Here is a 20,200-nt window from a genome sequence, read left to right as displayed (position 1 = left end):
CCTCACGGGACCCTCTTAACAGCCCAGTTAGAAAGGTACAAGGCCCCTTTCCAAGAAGGGGACCCAGGTGTCCTGAGCTCCTGTCGAGGTGGTTCCTGGACATCTGCAGTCAAATACTCAACCACTGAGCTATTCCCCTTATCCTGGACATCTCATCCAGCTGGCCCTCCTTTGGAAGTGTGGAGAGGCAACAGTGGCTGACCTCCTTGTCCTCTGTCTCCTCCCAACCAGGGACATGGAGATCTTTGCCTTGTTTATTTCCTGCATGTGTCACGACCTGGACCACAGAGGCACAAACAACTCCTTCCAGGTGGCCTCGGTGAGACCCTGCCCTCGTCACAGTGGGCACCCTCCCCGAGGTGTCTGGGAGTCTCCCCCCTCCGGCCTGAGGAGAGGCGGGAGTTGGTGAGACCAGGAGCCAGTTTAGAGATGGGAGGAGGCTCTCCTAGGCTTTGGGAGATGGCGGGAGGAGCAGGGCAATTCTGAGCCTAATATGGCAGCACTTGCCTCTGGATGTGAGGAGTGATGGAGTTTTCTCGGGCTTTTCCAGAAATCTGTGCTGGCCGCGCTCTACAGCTCAGAAGGTTCTGTCATGGAGGTACCACCATTCTGCCCAATATCCCCGTTCCCACTGTCCCCTTAAGGCCAGTGACTTAAAAAGTTAGACTGTGGCCCAGCTCCTCCCCCTCCCAAGCCCTGCTCCTCAGACAGGCTATGAGAACTGCAGCCACCCCCAGGGCACGTCTGGCTCTTGTTCCTGGATGGGCTTGGAGGGGTGCAGTTGTGGCTGGGGGTACGAATCAGGCAGCAGGTTCCGCCTGAGCCCAGGTTTGCCAAGGGAGGACTTGGATTTAGCATGTTTCTCTCTGCATGTCTGGGGACACCCTATGAAACCCCCTCCCCGCCCAGCCTGGCACGGGCTTCACTCCCATCATACTCAGCTTTGCCTTAGACTGATGTGGGTCTGCACACCCCCGATGGGAGCTCCTGGGGGCAGGGACAGAATCAGGGACATCTCTGAGTTCCCTGCACCTGGCACAGGGCTTGGCACAGTGGGAGTCAAACTTCCAAGCTCGCCTTGCCCCACAAGGCCCCCGCAGCCCCCCTCCAGAGCTGCTCCCGCTTGCACACCCCCAGAGACAAGGGGCTTACTTCCTCCTGGGAGGCCTGGTGGCAGCCCTGCTTCTGACCTCCATGCCCTGGGCTTACCTGCCCCTCCTCTGAGTGACAGCCCTTCAGCATCTGGAGACAGGGGCCTTGCCCTCGCCTCACCGCCCTTCCTTGTCAGCACACAAATGCTGGCTGCATGAATTAGTGTCCAGGACTCCGAGGGATCATTTCAGAATCGTTCCAGCTTGAGAGGCCCTCAGAGCTTACCTTGTTGTTTCCCTCCATGTGACAGCTGAGGAATCCAAGGCTCAGAGGTGGCCAGGGACTTGCCCAGGGTCACACAGAGGGTTGAAACAGAGCCCAGAAAGGGAACGGGCCCCCCTCCGACTCCCCAGTTCTGCCTGCTCAGCTCACCTTGGGGGCTGGGGCTGGGCCGGGCCTGCTGCCTCTCTTGGGGTCAGTGAGGAGGGAAGCCCCCCACCCCAGCTGGACCCCCATCACTCCTCTCCCCCCAGAGGCACCACTTCGCTCAGGCCATTGCCATCCTCAACACCCACGGTTGCAACATCTTTGACCACTTCTCCCGGAAGGTGATGAGGCCGGGGGTGGGGTTGGGGGTGAGGGAGTGGGAGCTGGGAGCTGGTCTGAGATGGGAGAAGGAGTGAAGCCGAGGGATGGAGGTTCCTGAGATCTGGGGGCGAGGGTGGGGTGTCTGGCCAGAGGCCTTGACACCCTCCCCAACCCCCGGCCCTGGCCCAGGACTATCAGCGCATGCTGGACCTGATGCGGGACATCATCTTGGCCACAGACCTGGCCCACCACCTCCGCATCTTCAAGGATCTCCAAAAGATGGCCGAAGGTGCCTGCCTTTAGCCCAGGCCTCAGGGTTGGGGAAGGACCACCAAGAGGGGGATTCTCCTGGAGAGCATCCCCAGGGGTTTAGATCCACCCTCTCTGGCATCAATCCACCAGGCAGACCCAGCCCTACATCCCTGGCTCCCATCCAGGGTGCTGAATTCCCTGGACCACTTTGGGGTGGGCCCTGGGGCCTTGCCCTCAGAGAGAGGGTACCAGGATGCTGGGGCCCTCTCCTTGACCCCGTCCTCTCCCCAACAGTGGGCTATGACCGAACCAACAAGCAGCATCACAGCCTCCTTCTCTGCCTCCTTATGACCTCCTGTGACCTCTCTGACCAGACCAAGGGCTGGAAGACCACGAGGAAGATTGCGGTAAGTGCTGCCCCAGCCTGGGAAGGCGCAGGCTGTACTCCCTGCCTGGCTCTGTGTGGCTCCTGCAACCCTCCCTGTGCTGAGCTCAGCCTGTGGGGGAGACAGAAACCTGGACCACCTCAGGATGACGGGTGGGGAGATTCAGGGAGGGGCATGGACTCACTGGGCGGTCACTCATAGCAAATCAGTGGCTGGTGGAAGGTGGGCCAGAACCCAGCCACTCCTCCCCATCTGGGGCCCATCCCCCTGCCAGCCCGGGGATGGTGAGGGCAGGTCCTGAGGTCACAGTGCCTCAGTTTGCCCCCTTGGGAATGGGCTGTGGAAGAGCGTGGGTGGATGGATCCCACTCACAGGAGGTAATGAGAGTGTTGACCTTTCAGGAGCTGATCTACAAAGAGTTCTTCTCCCAAGGAGACTTGGTATGTGGGGAGTGACCGCAGGGTGTCCAGGTTGGGGGAGGGTTCCTAGCCTGGGCCCCGGGAGGGGCTGGGTTAGCCTGATCCGGGTGCTTATGGAGGAAGGAGAGGGCCAGGCCTGACGAATTGATGCCTGCAGGAGAAGGCCATGGGCAACAGGCCGATGGAGATGATGGACCGTGAGAAGGCCTACATCCCCGAGCTGCAGATCAGCTTCATGGAGCACATCGCAATGCCCATCTACAAGTGAGCGAGCTCGTGGGGCCTGCTGGGGGCCCCAGCCAGGGACGGCAGGGTGGGTGGGATGGGGCTGGCTGTGGCCGTCACAGCAGACACAGGTGCTGGGCTGGCCTGGCTCTGCTCCAGCTCATCCACTCCCTGCCTCTGGGCACAACCTCTCCTGCTTTGCCCCAAAATGGGCCCTTCACTTCATCCTTGGTCCCTTATGGAAAGAGACCGCCATGTTCTCCTTGTGCTTCCAGTCCTACGCCTCATGCTCTTGTGGAAGTTCTACCTGTGGTCCAGCCCTAATCTTTCTTGCTGCTCACAGTCTAATTTCTGACCTTTAACCCTGCCCCCGCACATCCCCAGGCTGCTGCAGGACCTGTTCCCCAAAGCAGCAGAGCTGTATGAACGTGTGGCCTCTAATCGTGAGCACTGGACCAAAGTGTCGCACAAGTTCACCATCCGCGGCCTCCCAAGCAACAACTCGCTGGACTTCCTGGACGAGGAGTACGAGGTGCCTGACCTGGATGGTGCTGGGGCCCCCATCAATGGCTGTTGCAGCCTTGATGCTGAGTGAGTCCCTCCTGGGACTCCTTCACCCAGGCCTCCTCCCACAACTCTCCACTGGCCTGGCCACATGCCCTGGGACCAGAGCCACGGGTCCTGGATTCTAGACCAGGACTTCCCATGTGACGCCGGGCAAGGCTGACCTTCCCCAGCCTCAGCTTTCTCGTCTGTATAATGGAAGACTTCCAGCCTCACCAAGACTTTGTTATTTGTCCTCTGAGAGCACAGGGATGACAATGAGCAGTGCGCCCTGCTCTGCACCTCCGACCACACCTTGGCAAGTGGCCCCCCCACCCCAGGCCACTCCTCTGAGGCAGCCTGGATGGTTTCTCCTGGGCCCCATTCCTGCCCCACCAGATCTGTGCCCTTTTCCTCTGAGGACACCCCCTGCCCCCCAGGATCCTCATGCAAGAAGGTGAGACATCTGAGTGGGCAGAGGGTTGGTCTTAGAGACGGTCATCAGCTTGGCTGGAGGACTAGAAATAGCCATGGGGCCACAGGTGGCCCTGAGGACTGCCACTGTACTTATAGTGGAGACTGGGACCTGGGGAGATGAAGGGGTCCCATAAGGAAGCTGCCAGGGGGGCAGCTCAGTGCTCTGGGAGAGGGGGCTCAGGAAGAAAGCAGGATAAGAACAGTGGGCAGGAAGGATCCCTGGGCTGGGAGGCAGGCCCAGCATGGGTCAGCAGTGCTTCATCCTGGCTGTCCCTGGGCAAGTCCCTTCCCCTATCTGGACGAAACAGGAGAGTGAGACAATCCATTCTCTAAGACCCCTTTTAGATCAAAGTCCCCATAGCTCTGTGGAGTCCCAGGAGAGGCCATGGAGTGTCCCTGGCCCCCTGGGGCAGAGAGCCGACACTGAGTCCCTCAGTGGCCCCCTGAGTGTACCCCCTTAGCCCGAGCCCCTTCTGCATTCCTGCAGCCAGAGGGGAACCTGGCCTCAGCCCTGGTAGGGCTTGTCTCCTCTTCAAGGCCATATCCACCTGTGCTCCGGGGCTTGGGAGACCCCATAGGGCCGGGCCTCTGGGGTCATCCCGGCCGCAGGTTCCTCCTTTCTCTGTTTTGTTCAGTACGTGTTGTGGGCTGGGAGGAGGGGGCCACCTGCCTTACCTATTCTGAGCTGCCTTTAGAGAGATGCGTTTTTCTAGGACTCTGTGCAACTGTTGTATATGGTCCCGTGGGCTGACCGCTTTGTACATGAGAATAAATCTATTTCTTTCTACCAACCCTCCCCCACAGGGCTGTTTGCAGACTTTGTACGTGGGGTTGGAGTGGGGGGTGGGGAAACAGCCCTGCGGGAGGCAAATGCCTTTTAGAACTCTCAGGCTACTGGAGCTCCCACCTCTGCTGCCTAGCCCCTTTTCTGGGGGAGTCCTAGACCTGTTGGGGTATCCCCGGACCAGTCCTGTGACAGATAGTGGGGACTTAGGTGTGGATGGCAGATACAGAGGCCTGAGCATGGGGCAGCAATTGTGGACTGGAAAGGGAGAATTGAGGGGCTGAAGCAATCAAGGAGGCTGCCTAGAGGAGGTGACCTGGTGCTTCTCCTAGACCCTCTGTCTGCTGGCCTTCCTTAGTCATGAGTGCCCATACAGCCAAGGCCTGGGCCTCTGAACCCCCTCCTAGCCACGGGGATGCCTGTCTGTGTCCCTGTAAATCCAGCCAGAGGGGTACCCTTGAGTCTGACTCTACCTCAGATACAGCCCTGGGTTGTGTCTGCGGGGTGGGTTCCCTGCTCTCCTGGCTGTGAGAGTGTTTGCTTCTGCACAGACAGAGAGGGGCAGGTCCCAGATTGGGGACCATGAGGAGGCTCTGACTGGCACAGTCTCCATACCCCACTCCCCACCTGCCTATACCCCTCCCATCTTCTATCCCTGTTCATCTCTCCCAGATCAGTAAAGGTTGGCATGTTAAGGGACTGAGCACTGGGCTCTCCTTTCCTAGGAGAGGGAGGGCTGGGAGGAGATGGACAGGAGCATCTTGAGACCACCCACAATGGCCCCAGGGTGCCAGCCGTGCCTTTGGGACCACAGAGCCTGTCTGCTTCTTCTGCCCCACAGTCTGTCATGCTTTGGAATCTGCTCCTCTGGGCTGAATGGTCCCAGGGCTCTAGCCTCCCCTTGGGGCCATGGGGTCCAGGCCCCTCCCCAGCCCAGCCCCTGCTTTGGGCTCCCCCAGTCTGTCTGCCCTCTCACAGCACAGGACCCAGGCTGACCAGTGGGCCCCCAGGTGGGGATGAATGAGTTCGTGGCCCAAGGCTGACACGGGAGGACTATTCTAATGGTGCCCAGCTGATGCCAGCGTCGGTGCAGGCTGACATAGGTGCTCCTCTACCTGTGACCCCCAACCCCGAATGTGTGTGTGTGTGTGTGTGTGTGTGTGTGTCCTCTTCCACAAGCCTTTGGCAAAGCCTTTGGGCAAAGTGGAAGCACAACCTGGGTACCCACCCCTGGGCCTTACTCCCCCTCCCTTGCATCTGCTGTCTCCAGCCCAGCACTCCCTTGAGGACATTTAATCCCATTCGAGGCCCTCCCTCCTTGCCACCAAATTGAACAACTCACAAATATTTCCTCATGCACTCGGGACCCTATGCTGAGGCCCAGAGCTAAATTCAGCCTTGTCCCTGGTCTGGAGGGTCTAACAGCCTGGTGGGGGAGACACAGGCCATGATACCTGTGGTCCCAGGCAGGGGCCTGAGAAGAACAGCAAGGTTTGGAAGATGAGCAGGCGTTTTCCTGCGGGCAAAGGGGGTTGGGCACTCCTGGGAGAAGGAACTGCTCCTACAAATGCACGGAGGAGGGGAGTGGAGTGGCTGGCACACGGGGAGTGGAGAGTTGGAGGGGGAACTAAGGCCAGATCAGGGAGGGCCATGAAAGCCAGGCTGTGGAGTTCGGCTTGATTTTGTGGGCAGTGGGGAGCCAGGGAAAGGTTTTCAGTGGGGAGTGGCTCAGACAAGCATTTTAGAAGCTCCAGCAGGAGGGCAGAGCAAGGACTGGGCGGGAGAGGCTGGGCAGGGATCATTCTAGGGCGATGCTCCATGCCCTGGGCGAGGCGAGGGAGGAGGAATTCAAGACGCATTGGACTGACAGAATTTGTGACCAATTGGATGGAGGCGGGGGCGGGGGCGGGGGGCGGACTGGCAAGTGCCCTGGAAAATGAACTGGAAAATGAACCGGCTCATGAACAGCCCTGGGCAGGTTTTCAGCACCACCTTCACCGGCCACCAGGTGTTGGGTGGAGCCTCTAGCTGGAGGTGAGCTCCCTGGGAAGATGGGCGGGGCAGCTGTTTGGGGCTGCCAGGGGAGGGGGCGGGAGGAGGGGTGGGAAGACAGATGGGAGGAGGGCCACGCATCTGCAGAGCCACGGGCAGCCCTCACCAGGTCAGAGAACCCAAGGCTTGGCCCCAGGGCTTCAAGTAGCTGCCCTGCTGTCCCAACTTAATGGTTTCATTTTACAGGAAACGTCACGAAACCTCACGATTCTTTTTTTTTTATTATTTAATTAAATTTTTTATACAGCAGGTTCTTATTAATCATCCTTTTTATACATATTAGTGTATACATGTCAATCCCAATCTCCCAATTCATCACACCACCACGCCCCCCCCGCCCCCCGCCACTTTTCCCCCTTGGTGTCCATACGTTTGTTCTTTACATCTGTGTCTCTATTTCTGCCCTGCAAACCGGTACAGATGAACCGGTTTGCAGGGCAGAAACCTCACGATTCTGTGGCGTAGATACTATTATCTCATTCTGTAGCCAAGAAGCTTGAGGTTCAGGAGGTTAAGTAATCGGCCAAGGTTGGTGTGTGAGCCTGACTCCTCTCCAAGGGCTCTTTCTCTGAGATAGAGGAAGGAGATTCAGGAGGGCAGAGTCTCCATCTGCCTCCGCAGGACTGTGGTGGGTAGGGGTGGTGAGCAAGTTGGCTGGGGCCCCAGAGAAGGGTCTGGGATCAGCTCTGTGTGCCTGAGTTGCCAGGGAGGGTGGGGCACGAGAAAAGGGGTGAAGAGGATGGTGGCCTGTAGTGCAGCTCGTGGCCACCAGGTGGCGCCCAACCCTTGCTGTCCTGACCTCTCTGGAGGTCTGAGAAGGGCATGTGAGGGAGAGGGGTGTGATGGGGGCTAACCTCACTCCTGTCCACTCTCTCACTGGGGTGATGAGTTCTCTGGAAGGCGAGGCCTTCAGGGTACAGGAGGGTGTGCTGGGAGGCCACCGTGTTCCAGGGAGTTTGTGTGAGTGAAATCTGCTCAGAGACGGCACAGCCAGATTGTTCTCTGAGGGCATAATAGGATGGGTCCGTACAGGATGTGAAGTACACCCTCAAGTCTGAAGACTGGCAGGGTAGATGTGAGAACGGAGGTGTTGCAACTTCCTGACAAGATGGCTGCCACTCTCCATTCCTAAATCATCCCTGGAGAAACCATAGGACTGAGCGGGAAGCGGGAAGCATGGAATTCTAGGAACTAACAAAAATAGTCTGGGGTGCAGTGGGGTGGGGGGAGTTGGGGAGAGATATAAGCAAGATGCTGGGTCAGCAGAAAGCACTTGCCTCACCCTTATTACCTTGGACAGTCAATCATTGCCTGTCCCTCACTTCTGCACAAACTCCTGGGGCTTCTTCATCTCCTCTTGGCAGTAGCTGGAGGAAAAGAACGATCTCTTGATTGGGAGGCTCTCCCAAGGATGAACAGGGATTATTGTCCCCTTTGTGGTCTAGAGAAACTGAGGCCCAGAAGCTCAGCTGGTGGGAACCTCCTTCAGAGTAAAAGGAGCTTAGCCTCCCCAGGGTCAGATGAGGAAACTGAGACCCGGAAAGTCTGCACAAAGATCTAGAGGCAGAGCAGGGATGGGCACCAGCTCCCACTTCCTGGCCCAAGGTTCTCCCCCTTTCCCAGGGATGGCAGTCTTTGCTTCCTCAGGTCCCACCTGGAACTCACACTGCAGGCTAGACCTGGGGAGCTGGTCTATGTCTCCCACATCACTATGTCCCCACATCCACGCAGTGCTCGGATCAGGGTCGGGAGGGGATGGTGTGGGCTAGAACAGTGGACCCTCTTTTCTCTTCACATCTGCCCTGAACCATTCCTCTGGCTCTCAGCTTAGACTCCTCAGGTGGTGTGTGCCTGCTGGGTGCATGTGGTTTCTCTCCTCCGTTAGACTGGAAGCCTGGTAAGGGCAGGAACAGATCTGCCTCAGCTCTGGTTTCCCACATCCCTCCTCAGTGTTTGGCACATAGTAGGTGCTCAAAACAAGCGTGTTGATTGACAGAAAGTGGCAGAGTCAGGACTCCAATGCATGCATTGGTCAAAACTCAGCTGAACAATGAGGGAGACCCTCTGAAAATCTCCAGAATTCTCTCTCTCTGCAGCTCTTTCATCTCTGGCACTCTGCCCTGTAAACTCTAGCCAACTAGCCTCTTCAGACTCACAGCTCCATCTCCTCAACTCAGGGGGACTTCCAGGCTTCACCTGGTTCATCCTGCCTGCGTGGTGGCCTGGAAACTCTCTCCAGGCAGTGTGGGCAATGGTAGGGTTTACATGTGTTCTCTGCCTCTTAAGATCCCAAACATTGCCTGATAACCAATGCCTTGAAAACCTTTATTTCATACATTTTGTCGAGTTTTGTTGTTGTTATTTCAAGTAGGAGGGTAAATTTGGTCTTTATTACTCCATCTTTGATGGGAGTGTAAGTCTATTTTATAACTTTCATTGCAATATAGTACACCATGTAGGAATGTTGACAGACATTTGGATATTAATGTTTTGGCTATTAGAAACAATGACCACATGACTATTCTTGTATATGTATATATTTTGCATATTCCATTGTATGAATATCTTTACTTCTATTGTTGATGTATATCTTCTAGCTTCCATCTAGGACCATTCCTTTTTATCTATGAACACTCTTTCAGTATTCCTTTTATAGCAGGTCTGCTGATGATGAACTACCCTGGTTTTTGTTAGTTTGAAAATGTCTTTGTTTTTCCTTTATTCTTGAAGGATGTTTTTGCAGCTATTGAATTCTAGGTTAGGGAAGTATTTTCTTGTAGCACTTTGAAGATAACATTCTATTCTCTTTTTGACTTTCATTGTTTCTGATGAGAAGTCAGCTATCAGTCTTTTTATTGCGCCTTCAAAAGTAATGCATCTCTTTCACTGGCTGCTTTTGAGATTTTATCTTTGTTTGTGGTTTTCAGCAGTTTTATTGCAATATGCTTAGATATGGTTTTCTTTGTATTTAGCCTGCTTTAGAATCATAATGTGTCTTGAATCTGTGATGATTTTCCCTCCCCTCAATTCAATCTTCATCAAGTGTAGATAAGTCATTTCTCACAATTCAATGCATGCTAAGAACATTCTACAAAATTTTACTGAAATCCTGGGATAACAAGAAAGAAATAATGATGCAGAGGTGGGGAAAATATTTTTAATCAACCACTAGATTCTCATCCTTGGGGTTCAAATTCACACCTCTCCTTAGGAGAGAAGGGTCACCAGTGGTGGTCTCTCTCCTTAGCTCCTGATCTATAACTGAGGATCTGTCCCTGACCAGACATCCCTACCTGGAATCAAGACTTTCCACCATTTGTCGAGTGGCTGATAAGAGGGAAAAACGACTTTCTCTCTGTCTCTCTAAATTTTGCCTCTTAGTCAACACATTTTAATGCAGAACAGTTCAGTATTTAATTGTTTAGAACTTCTACATATCAGAATAAGAGTCTGGATTTACCATCTAAGGGAATTCCCTTCATGATAGTAAGTAGATCCCTGAGTGCTGAGTTCTAGCCCAACAGAATAAAGAAGGGCCAGCAGGCAGCCAGGGTTCCCCTGCCCTGGCAGGTTTCTTACTCTTTGCTTTGACCATTAGGCTTCAAGTGCACCTGTATGTGGAGGTAGGAAGGCATCAGGGAGCAACCGTCACACTTCTATCTCTATCTCTGTCAGCTCATTTGCTGTTTCAGTGGTGAATCAAAGTGGAAGCACCCTTGTACCTGGTCTGAGTCACCATTCTCACCAATCTTTGCACCTGGGCGAACACTCTGTGATCTGTCGCAGCTCACTGGTCTGTATATCTTTTCTGAATTTCAGATACAAACATCCAGTTGCCCAGTCCCTTCTGGATTGCTTTCCTGTGTTATAGAAGCTGGAAAACTAAAGTAACATTTCCCACATTCCACGTGGGTTTCACGTGTAACCTGGGTTCCATATAGAAGGTGTTCCTTTCTCTTTTTTTTTGGCCACGCTGTGTGGCTTGTGGAATCTTAGTTCCCTGAACACGGATTGAACCCGGGCCCTCGGCAGTGAAAGCACAGAGTCCTAACCACTGGACCGCCAGGGAATTCACAAGGTGTTCCTAATAAGACATGGAGGTGGAAGGAAATTATGGGCACTGATGTCTGCATGCAGGTAGATAAGATCACCTGGAAGGCATCTGTGATGGGGGTGTCTGGGTGGTCTAGGGGCATCCGTGGAGGAGTTTTTAATAGCCATCACCTCACATAGGTGCCAAGCAACAGATGGCAGGCTGGTGATATTTCCACTAGAAAATTCCCCTGGTGTGGATGGGTGTTTGGGCTGATGCTCTGGCCCTGACCTTTAACTGTGTAGCACTGAGCCTGATTCTCTTCTCCTTCTGTTTAAACCTGTATGGATTATGGTGTAGACAACCAAGAACCTCAACTGACAGTTCTCTTGAAGCACTGATCTCATTAGTTGTGATTATCCATCTCCCCCAATAAAATGTGAGCTCCCTGAGGGGAGTGACTAGTACCCAACACAGAGCCAAAAACAGAGTAGGCACTCAGAAAATTTATTGACTGCTTAAGTGAAGTGTTAGGCATTATAAATCCAACCGAAGTGACTGCATCCTCTGAGGGGTCTGGGGCTGACCTGCATATCCTGAGGGGTATCTCAGTAGTGATCATGGACATGTAAGAGTTACCACATTCAACAGAAGAAAATAGTCTTCTCAGTAAAACCATGCCTGCGTGACAAAATCAGGCCTCCCATCAGAGGAAATCATGTTCACAGTGGAATCAGGCTTGCGTGACCAGCGCTGAACATCAATCAAAACAAACTGGCTTCCAGAACACCGACAGGCTCCAGGATGCGAAAGGATATTCACCAGGAGTAGGCCTATAAAAGTAGAACAGAGAAAAATAACTGAATTTATATTATATCAATCATCAAATGAATTTAAAACTATCACCAATGGAAAATTCCTCCCTAAAGAAATGTCACCCCAAACTACATCTTGTTTTCATCTCTTCATGTGACCTGTGACTCCTTATCCCTAGGTCCTCTTAACAACCAAACCCAGGCCCCCAATTCTGTGTTCTCTCTTATCTCTTAGCAGTTTTCTCATGACACTCTTCTAAGTTGCCGGATGGGTTTACCTGGACCCTCTTGGCAGCTGGCAGATGTACCACCAAGGGAAGCAGCTAGGCGGTAGAGTGCGGTGGTGAAGGATGTGGTGTCTGCCGTCAGGCAGACCTGGATCAAGTCTCTGCTCTGCCTGTTCCCTGCTGTGAGACTGTGTGTGAGGCACTTACCTTCCCTGAGTCTCAATTTCCTCGTCTATAAAATGGGAAGAATGGTAAATCTTCTTGAGGTTGTTGTGAGGATTAAATGAGAAAAGGCAGGAGAGCCTTTGGCCACTGTCAAAGCTGCCAGCTGTGGAATTGCAGGGCTCTATCAGGGTGCATTTCTGGGAATGAGGAGCGTTGCTTCATTTTTGGCAAAAGCTGAGGGGTCAGGGGAGTGGTCCCAGGAAGAAGGCTTCAGTCTCAGATACAGAAAGGGCAGGTTCAAAAGAGTTTGAAAGAGGTAACTGTGGCATTCTGGGTTAGTGTATTGAATTGTGTCCCCCAAAAGATATATTCAAGGTCCTGGACTTCCCTGGTGGTCCAGTGGTAAAGAATCTGCCTTCCAATGCAGGGGACACAGGTTCGATCCCTGATTGGGGAACTAAGATCCCACATGCCGCAGAGCAACTAAGCCCGCGTGCTGCAAACTACAGAGACCACGCGCTCTGGAGCCTGTGCGCCACAACTAGAGAGGAGCCCGGCTGCCACAAAGAAAGATCCCACGTGCCTCAACAAAGATCCCACATGCCACAACTAAGACCCAATGCAGCCAAAGAAAGAAAGAAAAATAAATAAATATTTTTTAAAAAGATATATTCAGGGGCTTCCCTGGTGGCACAGTGGTTGAGAGTCTGCCTGCCAGTGCAGGGGACACGGGTTCGAGCCCTGGTCTGGGAGGATCCCACATGCCACGGAGCGGCTGGGCCCATGAGCCACAATTACTGAGCCTGCGCGTCTGGAGCCTGTGCTCTGCAGCAAGAGAGGCCACGATGGTGAGAGGCCCGTGCGCCGCGATGAAGAGTGGCCCCTGCTTGCCACAACTAGAGAAAGCCCTCGCACAGAAACGAGGACCCAACACAGCCATAAATAAATAAATAAATAAATAAATAAAGAGTGGATCTGTGTATAAAAAAAAAAAAAGATATATTCAAGTCCCATCCCATCCCTCAGTACCTGTGAATATAACCTTATTTGGAGATAGGGTCTTTGCAGATGTCATTAAGTTGAGGTCCTTATGAGAAGAAGGAAATTTGGACATAGAGACACACAGGAAAAAGGCCATGTGAAAACAGAGGCAGAGATTGGAGTGATGCTGCCATAGCCAAACAACGCCAAGGATTGCCAGCAACCACAGAAGCTAGGAGAGGGTCAAGGAAGAACCTCCCCTAGAGCCTTCAGAGAGTCCTGCCAACCCTGTGATTTCAGACTTCTATCCTCCAGAGCCCTGAGAGAATACATTTCTTTTGTTCGGAGCCTCCCAGTTTGCGGTATTTTGTTACAGCAGCCCAAGGAAACAACACAGTGGGTGAGGCAGGGGGCAGGGTACTTCAGTTCACAGGGCACAGATGGATTGGAGGGAGGAGGGGACATAGCTGACCATCATTTTCCAGCTTTGGTGTCTTGAGGCCAGCTGGCAGGACACCTAATCACTGAAGACTATCTGGGACATACACACAAAAGCCTGGCCGTCTTACCTCAAAATGGGACAGCTCTGCAATACAATCCATGATTTATGCTCCAGACCCTCCTTCCCCACCAGGCTGAGGCTAGGGTCCCCTCAGACCACATCTGTCCTCAGTTCTTTCCCCTTTCCTGTCCTGCTTGCCTCACTCCCTTCCAGGTTGTTTATGACAAACACTCTCATCCCCATCAACCATGTGGCCACCATCACTCAGAGCAGTCAGTACACACTTCCCCAGGCCCAGTCATGTGCTGCCTGCTGGGGGGTGATATTGGTGCAGAAAATTTAAGGCAGGTCCCTGCCCCGAGGGAGCTCACAGTAACCTGGGTGAAACATTAATTTATTGATTAATCAACTAGTTAATTAATTAAACAAACACACATTTGTTGAAAACATACTATGTTCTGTCCCTGGCTGGGCATTGGAAAGGCTGCAGAGAGATCAACGAAACCGGACAACAAGCTTGTGGAGGGATAAACAATCAAACTGAGATAGGCTGGGGCCTGGGACCCTTTAGTGCAGTGCTTGCACCTGGATAAACGTCTCTTCAAGCAACAGAATACAAAGAAAACATAAAGACTAAAAGTAACTACACGCATGCGCAGTTGAGGCAATTAGGACCAACAAGCTACAAAAAGGCCACAAACCAACTGCCATTTGGGAGGTGCCAGGAGCAAAAGCAGGGACTGCGCATGATTCCTGCACACAGCACCACCAAGGGGGTGGGCAGACCACTTAAGCCACCCCTCTGGCCTGACCCACTAATCCGCCCCTACCCTCACCCCATGTAAGGAACCAGCACCCCCTCCTTGGGAGCGAGCAAGGGCACCTGTTACTTGTTTTCATTCCCTTGTGCCGCAGCACAAGTCCCAGTAAAGCCTTGCTTGAATTCCTCATCTGGCTTCTTATCAATTTCTATTGATTAAAGAGTCCAAGGACCCGAGTAGGTAACATAACAAACTCACAAGCAAGTGTAGAACTGTAACAATGCCAACTGGGCCATTAAGGAAAAGTAGATGTTGCTACAAGAGCCTTTGACAGGGGGATTTGACCTGGTCATGGTGGTTAGCTGAGTCTTAACAAACAAAAGGAGGGAGGCTGGGCTAAGACATCAGGTGGTAAGAGTTAACTAGGCAAAGAGGGGAGGGAACAGCATGTGTGGAGAGCGCCCATGGCTGGAGGAAGCACAACAAGAAGAAGGGACTTCAGCAAGGTCAGTGGACGGCGTGGCTGGGAGAGTATGAGAGGAGGAGGGGACCGTGTGTAAGGCGCAGGAGGCAGGCAGAGGCCAGGCTGTGTTAGAGAATTTGGGCTTTATCCCCAAAGGAATTAACATTAAGGGTTTTCAGTAGGCAGGCTACCTGGTCAGAAACGGAGACACCCACTCTGGCTGCAGCACGGGTAAGAGCCCTTAGGATGGCTTCAGTGCTGTGCACAGAACAGTGAGGGAGCTCTTGCAGTGGTTCAGGTGAGAATGTGATAGTAACACGGGTCATGGTCACGGAAGATGGAAAGAAATGCACAGATTTGAGAGACAGCCTTGGTGATGGGTTGGATATGATGTGTGGGAGGGAGAGAGGTGGGTTGATGGTTACTCTGCTTTTCTGGCTGTGCAAACAGATAGATGGTGGTGCCATTTGCTGGGAGAAGGATCCCTGAAAGAGGACCAGATTTGAAGGAGAAAATCCTAAATTCAGGCAAAAGTCCTTTGTAAACCCTATGGTTGAGGGATGTCAACTTTTACCATCTACTCATTCAAAAGTTATTTAATAAGCACTTGCTGGGCTTCCCTGGTGGTGCAGTGGTTAAGAATCCGCCTGCCAATGCAGGGGACACGGGTTTGAGCCCTGGTCCCGGAAGATCCCACATGCTGTGGAGCAAAAAAGCCCATGCGCCACAACTACTGAGCCTGCGCTCTAGAGCCCATGAGCCACAGCTACTGAAGCCCGCGTGCTACAACTACTGAAGCCCACGCGCCTAGAGCCTGTGCTCCGCATCAAGAGAAGCCACCGCAATGAGAAGCCTGCCACCACAACGAAGAGTAGTCCCTGCTTGCCGCAACTAGAGAAAGCCTGCATGCAGCAATGAAGACCCAACACAGCCAAAAATCAATCAATCAGTCAATCAAAAAAAAAAGTGCTTGCTGTATGCTGGGCCCTGTGCCAGGTGCTGGAGATTAAAGGGAAGGGAATTAACATTTGGTGCACAACTCTGCGAGGAGGTGGGGTAGAGAGATTAAGATGGTCATCATGGTATTAGACAGACTTGGCTTTGAGGCCCGGCTCTACAGCTTTCTAGTTGTATGATCTTAGGCAAGTCACTTAAACTCTTTGTGTCTCAGGAACCTCTGTAAAATGAGATTTATCAGTACATCCCTATCTCCTAGAATGTTGTATGGGTATGGTGACAACACATGTAATGCCTTTAGCACAGTGCTTGGCACACAGTAAGTGCTTAATAAAAAGATGCTATTATTGGTTCTCTATGTAAGGCACTGTCATGTGTCATTCTGTTCAATATCTAATCCTTACCACAGCATCATGAGGAGAGAATTATTGCTGTATCTCATTTCAGAGAAAAGGCAGCCCTGCTGATTGTCTCCTCAACAGCCTTTCCCCTCTTCCTCACTGTAAGGAAGTAGATTTTGTTTGAGTGTTCATCATTCTACATTCAGGAAAGCTGGCTCCCTCTCTTGTCTCAGGGTGTAAATCCTGATTAGTTTAAACCAATCATGGTAAGTCCACTCCCCTATCCAATGACTGATTTAGGCAGTCATAGGGTCCATTCCTACCCAGTTATGAACTCATTTATGTTGCCCAGGAATGTCCTGGTTTTAGTACTAGTAGTGCTGATTCCCAGGAAACACGTCAGTCCTGGGCAGACTGGGTTGGTTGGTCACCCTGCTTAGCCACTGAGACCTGAGCAGGAGACTTCTACAGGTGTCTGTGTGTGTGTGTGTGCGTGTGTGTGTGAGAGAGAGGGAGAGAGGGAGGGAGGGAGGGAGGGAGAGAGATGGGGCATCTGGAAAACTTTCTCTTTGCTAAGAATAAATGGTAAAGGCATATGTGGGAGGACACACCCTCTTTGCTGGATGTCTTTGTTTCTATATGCTATGCTTGGAGTTGCTGTAGCCATCCTGTGACCACAGAGGAAATAAACGACATGCTGAAGATGGCAGGGAGAAGAAATGGAAAACACCTGAGACCTTGAGGAGACGGCTGGGCTGGAAGTGCTTAGCTCAGGAGTTGTTGCTATGAGAGTGATAAACTACAATATCTACTGATATCTGTCACTTGCAGCCAAAAGCATCCTGGTACAAAATGTCACCCAGCTGGGTATGAGCCTGTCTCCATCCTGATGTTCATATCTTAATACTAAACACTAGGACAGAGATAAGACAGACTCTGGGAACAATTCCATTTGTCCTAACAGTATTTCTCAAAATATGTTTCTTCCATGAGATGCTCTTTGCAGAAGGGTTCCATGGTCAAGTGGGCTTGGGAGACGTGACATGCAATATTCTTACCAATACATATTAATCTTGGGTTAACTCAAGAGTTTCTCAAAATCATTTCAATGTGGAATTTTTAGTTTCTTTTTGTTTTTGTGAAGCCCTATTGATATCTCCCAGGTGTTCCACAGAACACAGTTTGGGAAATGGTGAGGTAACAGACGAAGAAGCTGTCTGGAGCATCAGACCTTAGTGTTGGGCTCTGGATAGGAGACCACACAGGCCTTGGTTTGCCTGTTGTCTGTTGTGATTATCAATGGTGCCCCCTTTCCCTCTTCACTGTGTCCCAGTTTGGGATGATCAACGGTGTGATCACTCAGCTCTGGATGAGGAGGAGGGCTTCCCAGGCAGAGGAGGAAGTGAGGGGCCCCTTAGGATGAGAGATCACTGCTTTCCCCCAGGGAGCAGGATGGTGTGGCCAGAGTGTGTTGGCTGGGGCGATGGCACAGCCCGTCAGGAAGAATGAGAGAGTATGAAGTTGAGCTTCTGCACACGCTGTACATGTGATGCAGAAAGGGAGGTGGGGCGGTGGTGCAGGGTGATTAGCCTGGCTGGGCAGAAAGGAATGGCACTTTTAAGTATAGTACTGTACATTTTGACATGTACCATTCCAGGCTTCAGTATACAGTCAGGTCTGTTCTTCACAGTGTATCTTTATAATAAATAAGATAGTTCTGGCAAAAAAAAAAAAGAAAAGAAAAGAAAAGAAAGGGATGGCAGTGGCTTGCAGGCTGCAGCAACACGGGGTTGGCCTGGGCACCGAGGCTGAGCACAGCACCCTTGGCGGGTGTCCTCCCAGGCCCGTACTTCCGCCAGGAAGCAGGGCTGGCTAATGAGTCACTTGGGCCACAAGAACCCAGATGTGTAACCAATCTGGGAAGGCAGAGGCCTAAAGGGAGCTGCCCAGGGCTGAGTTGGTTAATCCTGCCCCCTCCAGCCCTGAGTTTTCCTTTCATTTGTCACCTGTCTCCCTCATTGGAACAGAAGCTCTCCAAGGTCAGGTAATGTGTGTGTGCTGCTCATAGTTGTATCCGTAGCACCTGAGGCTGTTCCTCATCCGCAGTAAAGGCTCAATAATTATGTGTTGAATAAATGAATCTGAGAGGGAGAAAAACATCTTCCTAAACCACCTGGTATGGAGAATCAGAAGGGCATCAAGACTTAATGAGTCTCTACTGCGCCCTGGAAGCTTGTCAGCAGGTTACCTACTACAGCATCCTCAGGCCCCATGGCAGAGGTCATGGATGGGCTAATGATATGTCACCAAATCCCATTCATCTTCTGAGGCTCAAGCCCCTCAACTCCAGGAAACCTTCCTCTTCTGAGCCACTTCCCCTTCGCTGAGCCTCCTCTCCTCCAAGCTTTATAAAATCCAGCTCTTGACTGCATGCTGTTCAGTGTGGTATTTCATCAGACTGCCTCCCACTTGACTATAAACACTTTAAGAACAGAGGCTACATTTCTTGTTTCCAAGTCTCCCCCACAGAACCAGGAGCTGAATTGAAGAACAACAACCCTCTGTATTCCTTAATTGATAGGTTTATCTTTAACACTGGTCCCAGCACGACCTTGACTCAGAGCTCTCTTCTGGCAGTTAGTTCCTGCTGCTCTGTGTATTCTCTCTGTTAGGACTGCTTTCTGCTCTGCCACAGAACACCTGACAAGCAGTGTCTTAAACAATCAGATCACTTAATTATCTCACATGAGGAGAGGTCTGGAGGCGGGCAGCCCAAGGCTGGGGCAGTGCTTCTAAGATGCCATCAGAGGCTCAGACTCATGGAAGCTTTTCGCTCTGCCCCCCTTAGTGTACTGGCTGGTTGCCTCATGGTACAAGGTGGCTGACGAAGTTTCAGGCGTCACATCTATATTCCCGGCAGGAAGATGGGAGATAGGGGTGAGGCCAGCTAATGTGTCCTTTTGATCAGAAAATCAAAAGCTTTCCCAGAAGCCTCTAGCAGACTTCTGCTTCACCATACTGGCTACACTAAATATAAAGGAGCCTGAGAAAACAAGTTAGGTTTTCCCACCTTTGTAGTTAAGGGGACAAAGGAAAAGTGGTTTGAGGATGAGTGTTACATTAGCCATCAACAGTGATTGCTATACAGTCTATAGAAAGAAGAGAGGAAAAAATAATCAGACTTGTCATTCCCTCAGACTGGCCATTCTGAAATGTCCTCATGCCAAGCAGGACCCTGCTTAGATTTATTTGTTTCCAGAGAGACACTCTAAGTTCTTGATTATAAATAAATATAAAAGGCATGGTCCACGCCCTTCAGGGTCACAGAGGCAGGTGGGGAGGATGTGAAGGGCTGGCGGAGATAAAGCAATCTCCATGATGTGTGCTCCATGATATGGGATGAGGAGGATCTAACTTGTCATTGGGGATGGTTAGGGAAGGCTGCCCAGAAGTGGTGACATATGAGGTTGAAATGGCAGGTAAATATATGAGGAAGGGGCTGGAGAGGATACCCTTGATAGAAGAAAGTGCGTAGGCCAAGGCATGGTGTTGGAAAGAGAGCATAGCACATGTGAGGAGCATCAGAATGTCTGTTTTGCTGGAGCATAAGGTGCCTGAAGGAGAGAGATGAGGTTGGTGGGGCCAGGTCATGAAAGGCATGATGTATCCAGCTTGGGTGCCTGGGTAGCTGGTGGTGCCATTTTCTGAGATAGGAATTACTGAACTTAGCTTGGCAATGTTGACTTTGGGGGTCTCAAGCTGTTCTTACTCTACAGGATTTCTCAGTATAGCCTCATCTACTGCCTTGACTTCAGTTACCATCTTCTGACTCCTAAATCTCTATGCCCTGTTCAGATCTCTCTTCTATATTCCCAGTCTGCATATCCAATGCGGCTTCTTTTGCTACATGACAACCGTGTCCCAAATTTAGTAGCTTAAAACTAGAACTGCTTATTTAGTTCCTGAATCTGTAGGTTGGCGATTTATTTGGTCTCAGAAATTAATGTCTCCCTTAAAGACTTAAAGGATACAGGAGTGGTGGCTCCCATTATATCTCCCACTTAGTCTACCTGTATTAGTATCTGCAAAAACCATTTGGATCATGCTAGATCATGTTGGATCTGTCAGTGTGTTCTT

The 20,200-nt window shown here is 51.6% G+C and overlaps 1 protein-coding gene and 1 long non-coding RNA gene across 10 annotated transcripts in view; both read left to right on the top strand.

The window, feature by feature from the left end:
- PDE2A (phosphodiesterase 2A) overlaps positions 1-4,773 on the top strand; it is a 92,607-nt gene extending 87,834 nt beyond the window's left edge. For all 9 annotated transcript variants that reach the window (XM_082340618.1, XM_082340620.1, XM_082340617.1 and 6 more), the window contains 8 exons: positions 232-319; positions 551-598; positions 1,626-1,700; positions 1,870-1,969; positions 2,227-2,339; positions 2,720-2,758; positions 2,895-3,001; positions 3,347-4,773. In XM_082340618.1, coding sequence (XP_082196744.1) covers positions 232-319; positions 551-598; positions 1,626-1,700; positions 1,870-1,969; positions 2,227-2,339; positions 2,720-2,758; positions 2,895-3,001; positions 3,347-3,557 — 781 coding nt within the window. In that variant the 3' untranslated portion in view covers positions 3,558-4,773. The remainder of the gene's footprint in view (positions 1-231; positions 320-550; positions 599-1,625; positions 1,701-1,869; positions 1,970-2,226; positions 2,340-2,719; positions 2,759-2,894; positions 3,002-3,346) is intronic.
- A 1,653-nt stretch (positions 4,774-6,426) lies between these two features.
- LOC309604993 overlaps positions 6,427-20,200 on the top strand; it is a 33,123-nt gene continuing 19,349 nt past the window's right edge. Inside the window, exon 1 of the long non-coding RNA XR_014231202.1 lies at positions 6,427-6,800. This is a non-coding gene — a long non-coding RNA (uncharacterized lncRNA). The remainder of the gene's footprint in view (positions 6,801-20,200) is intronic.

The sequence above is a fragment of the Balaenoptera borealis genome (genome assembly GCF_965194805.1).
Source record: "Balaenoptera borealis genome assembly, chromosome: 11".
NCBI lineage: Eukaryota > Metazoa > Chordata > Mammalia > Artiodactyla > Balaenopteridae > Balaenoptera > Balaenoptera borealis.
Note: the sequence above shows the minus strand (reverse complement) of the source record. Positions and strands in the feature narration are given on the sequence as shown.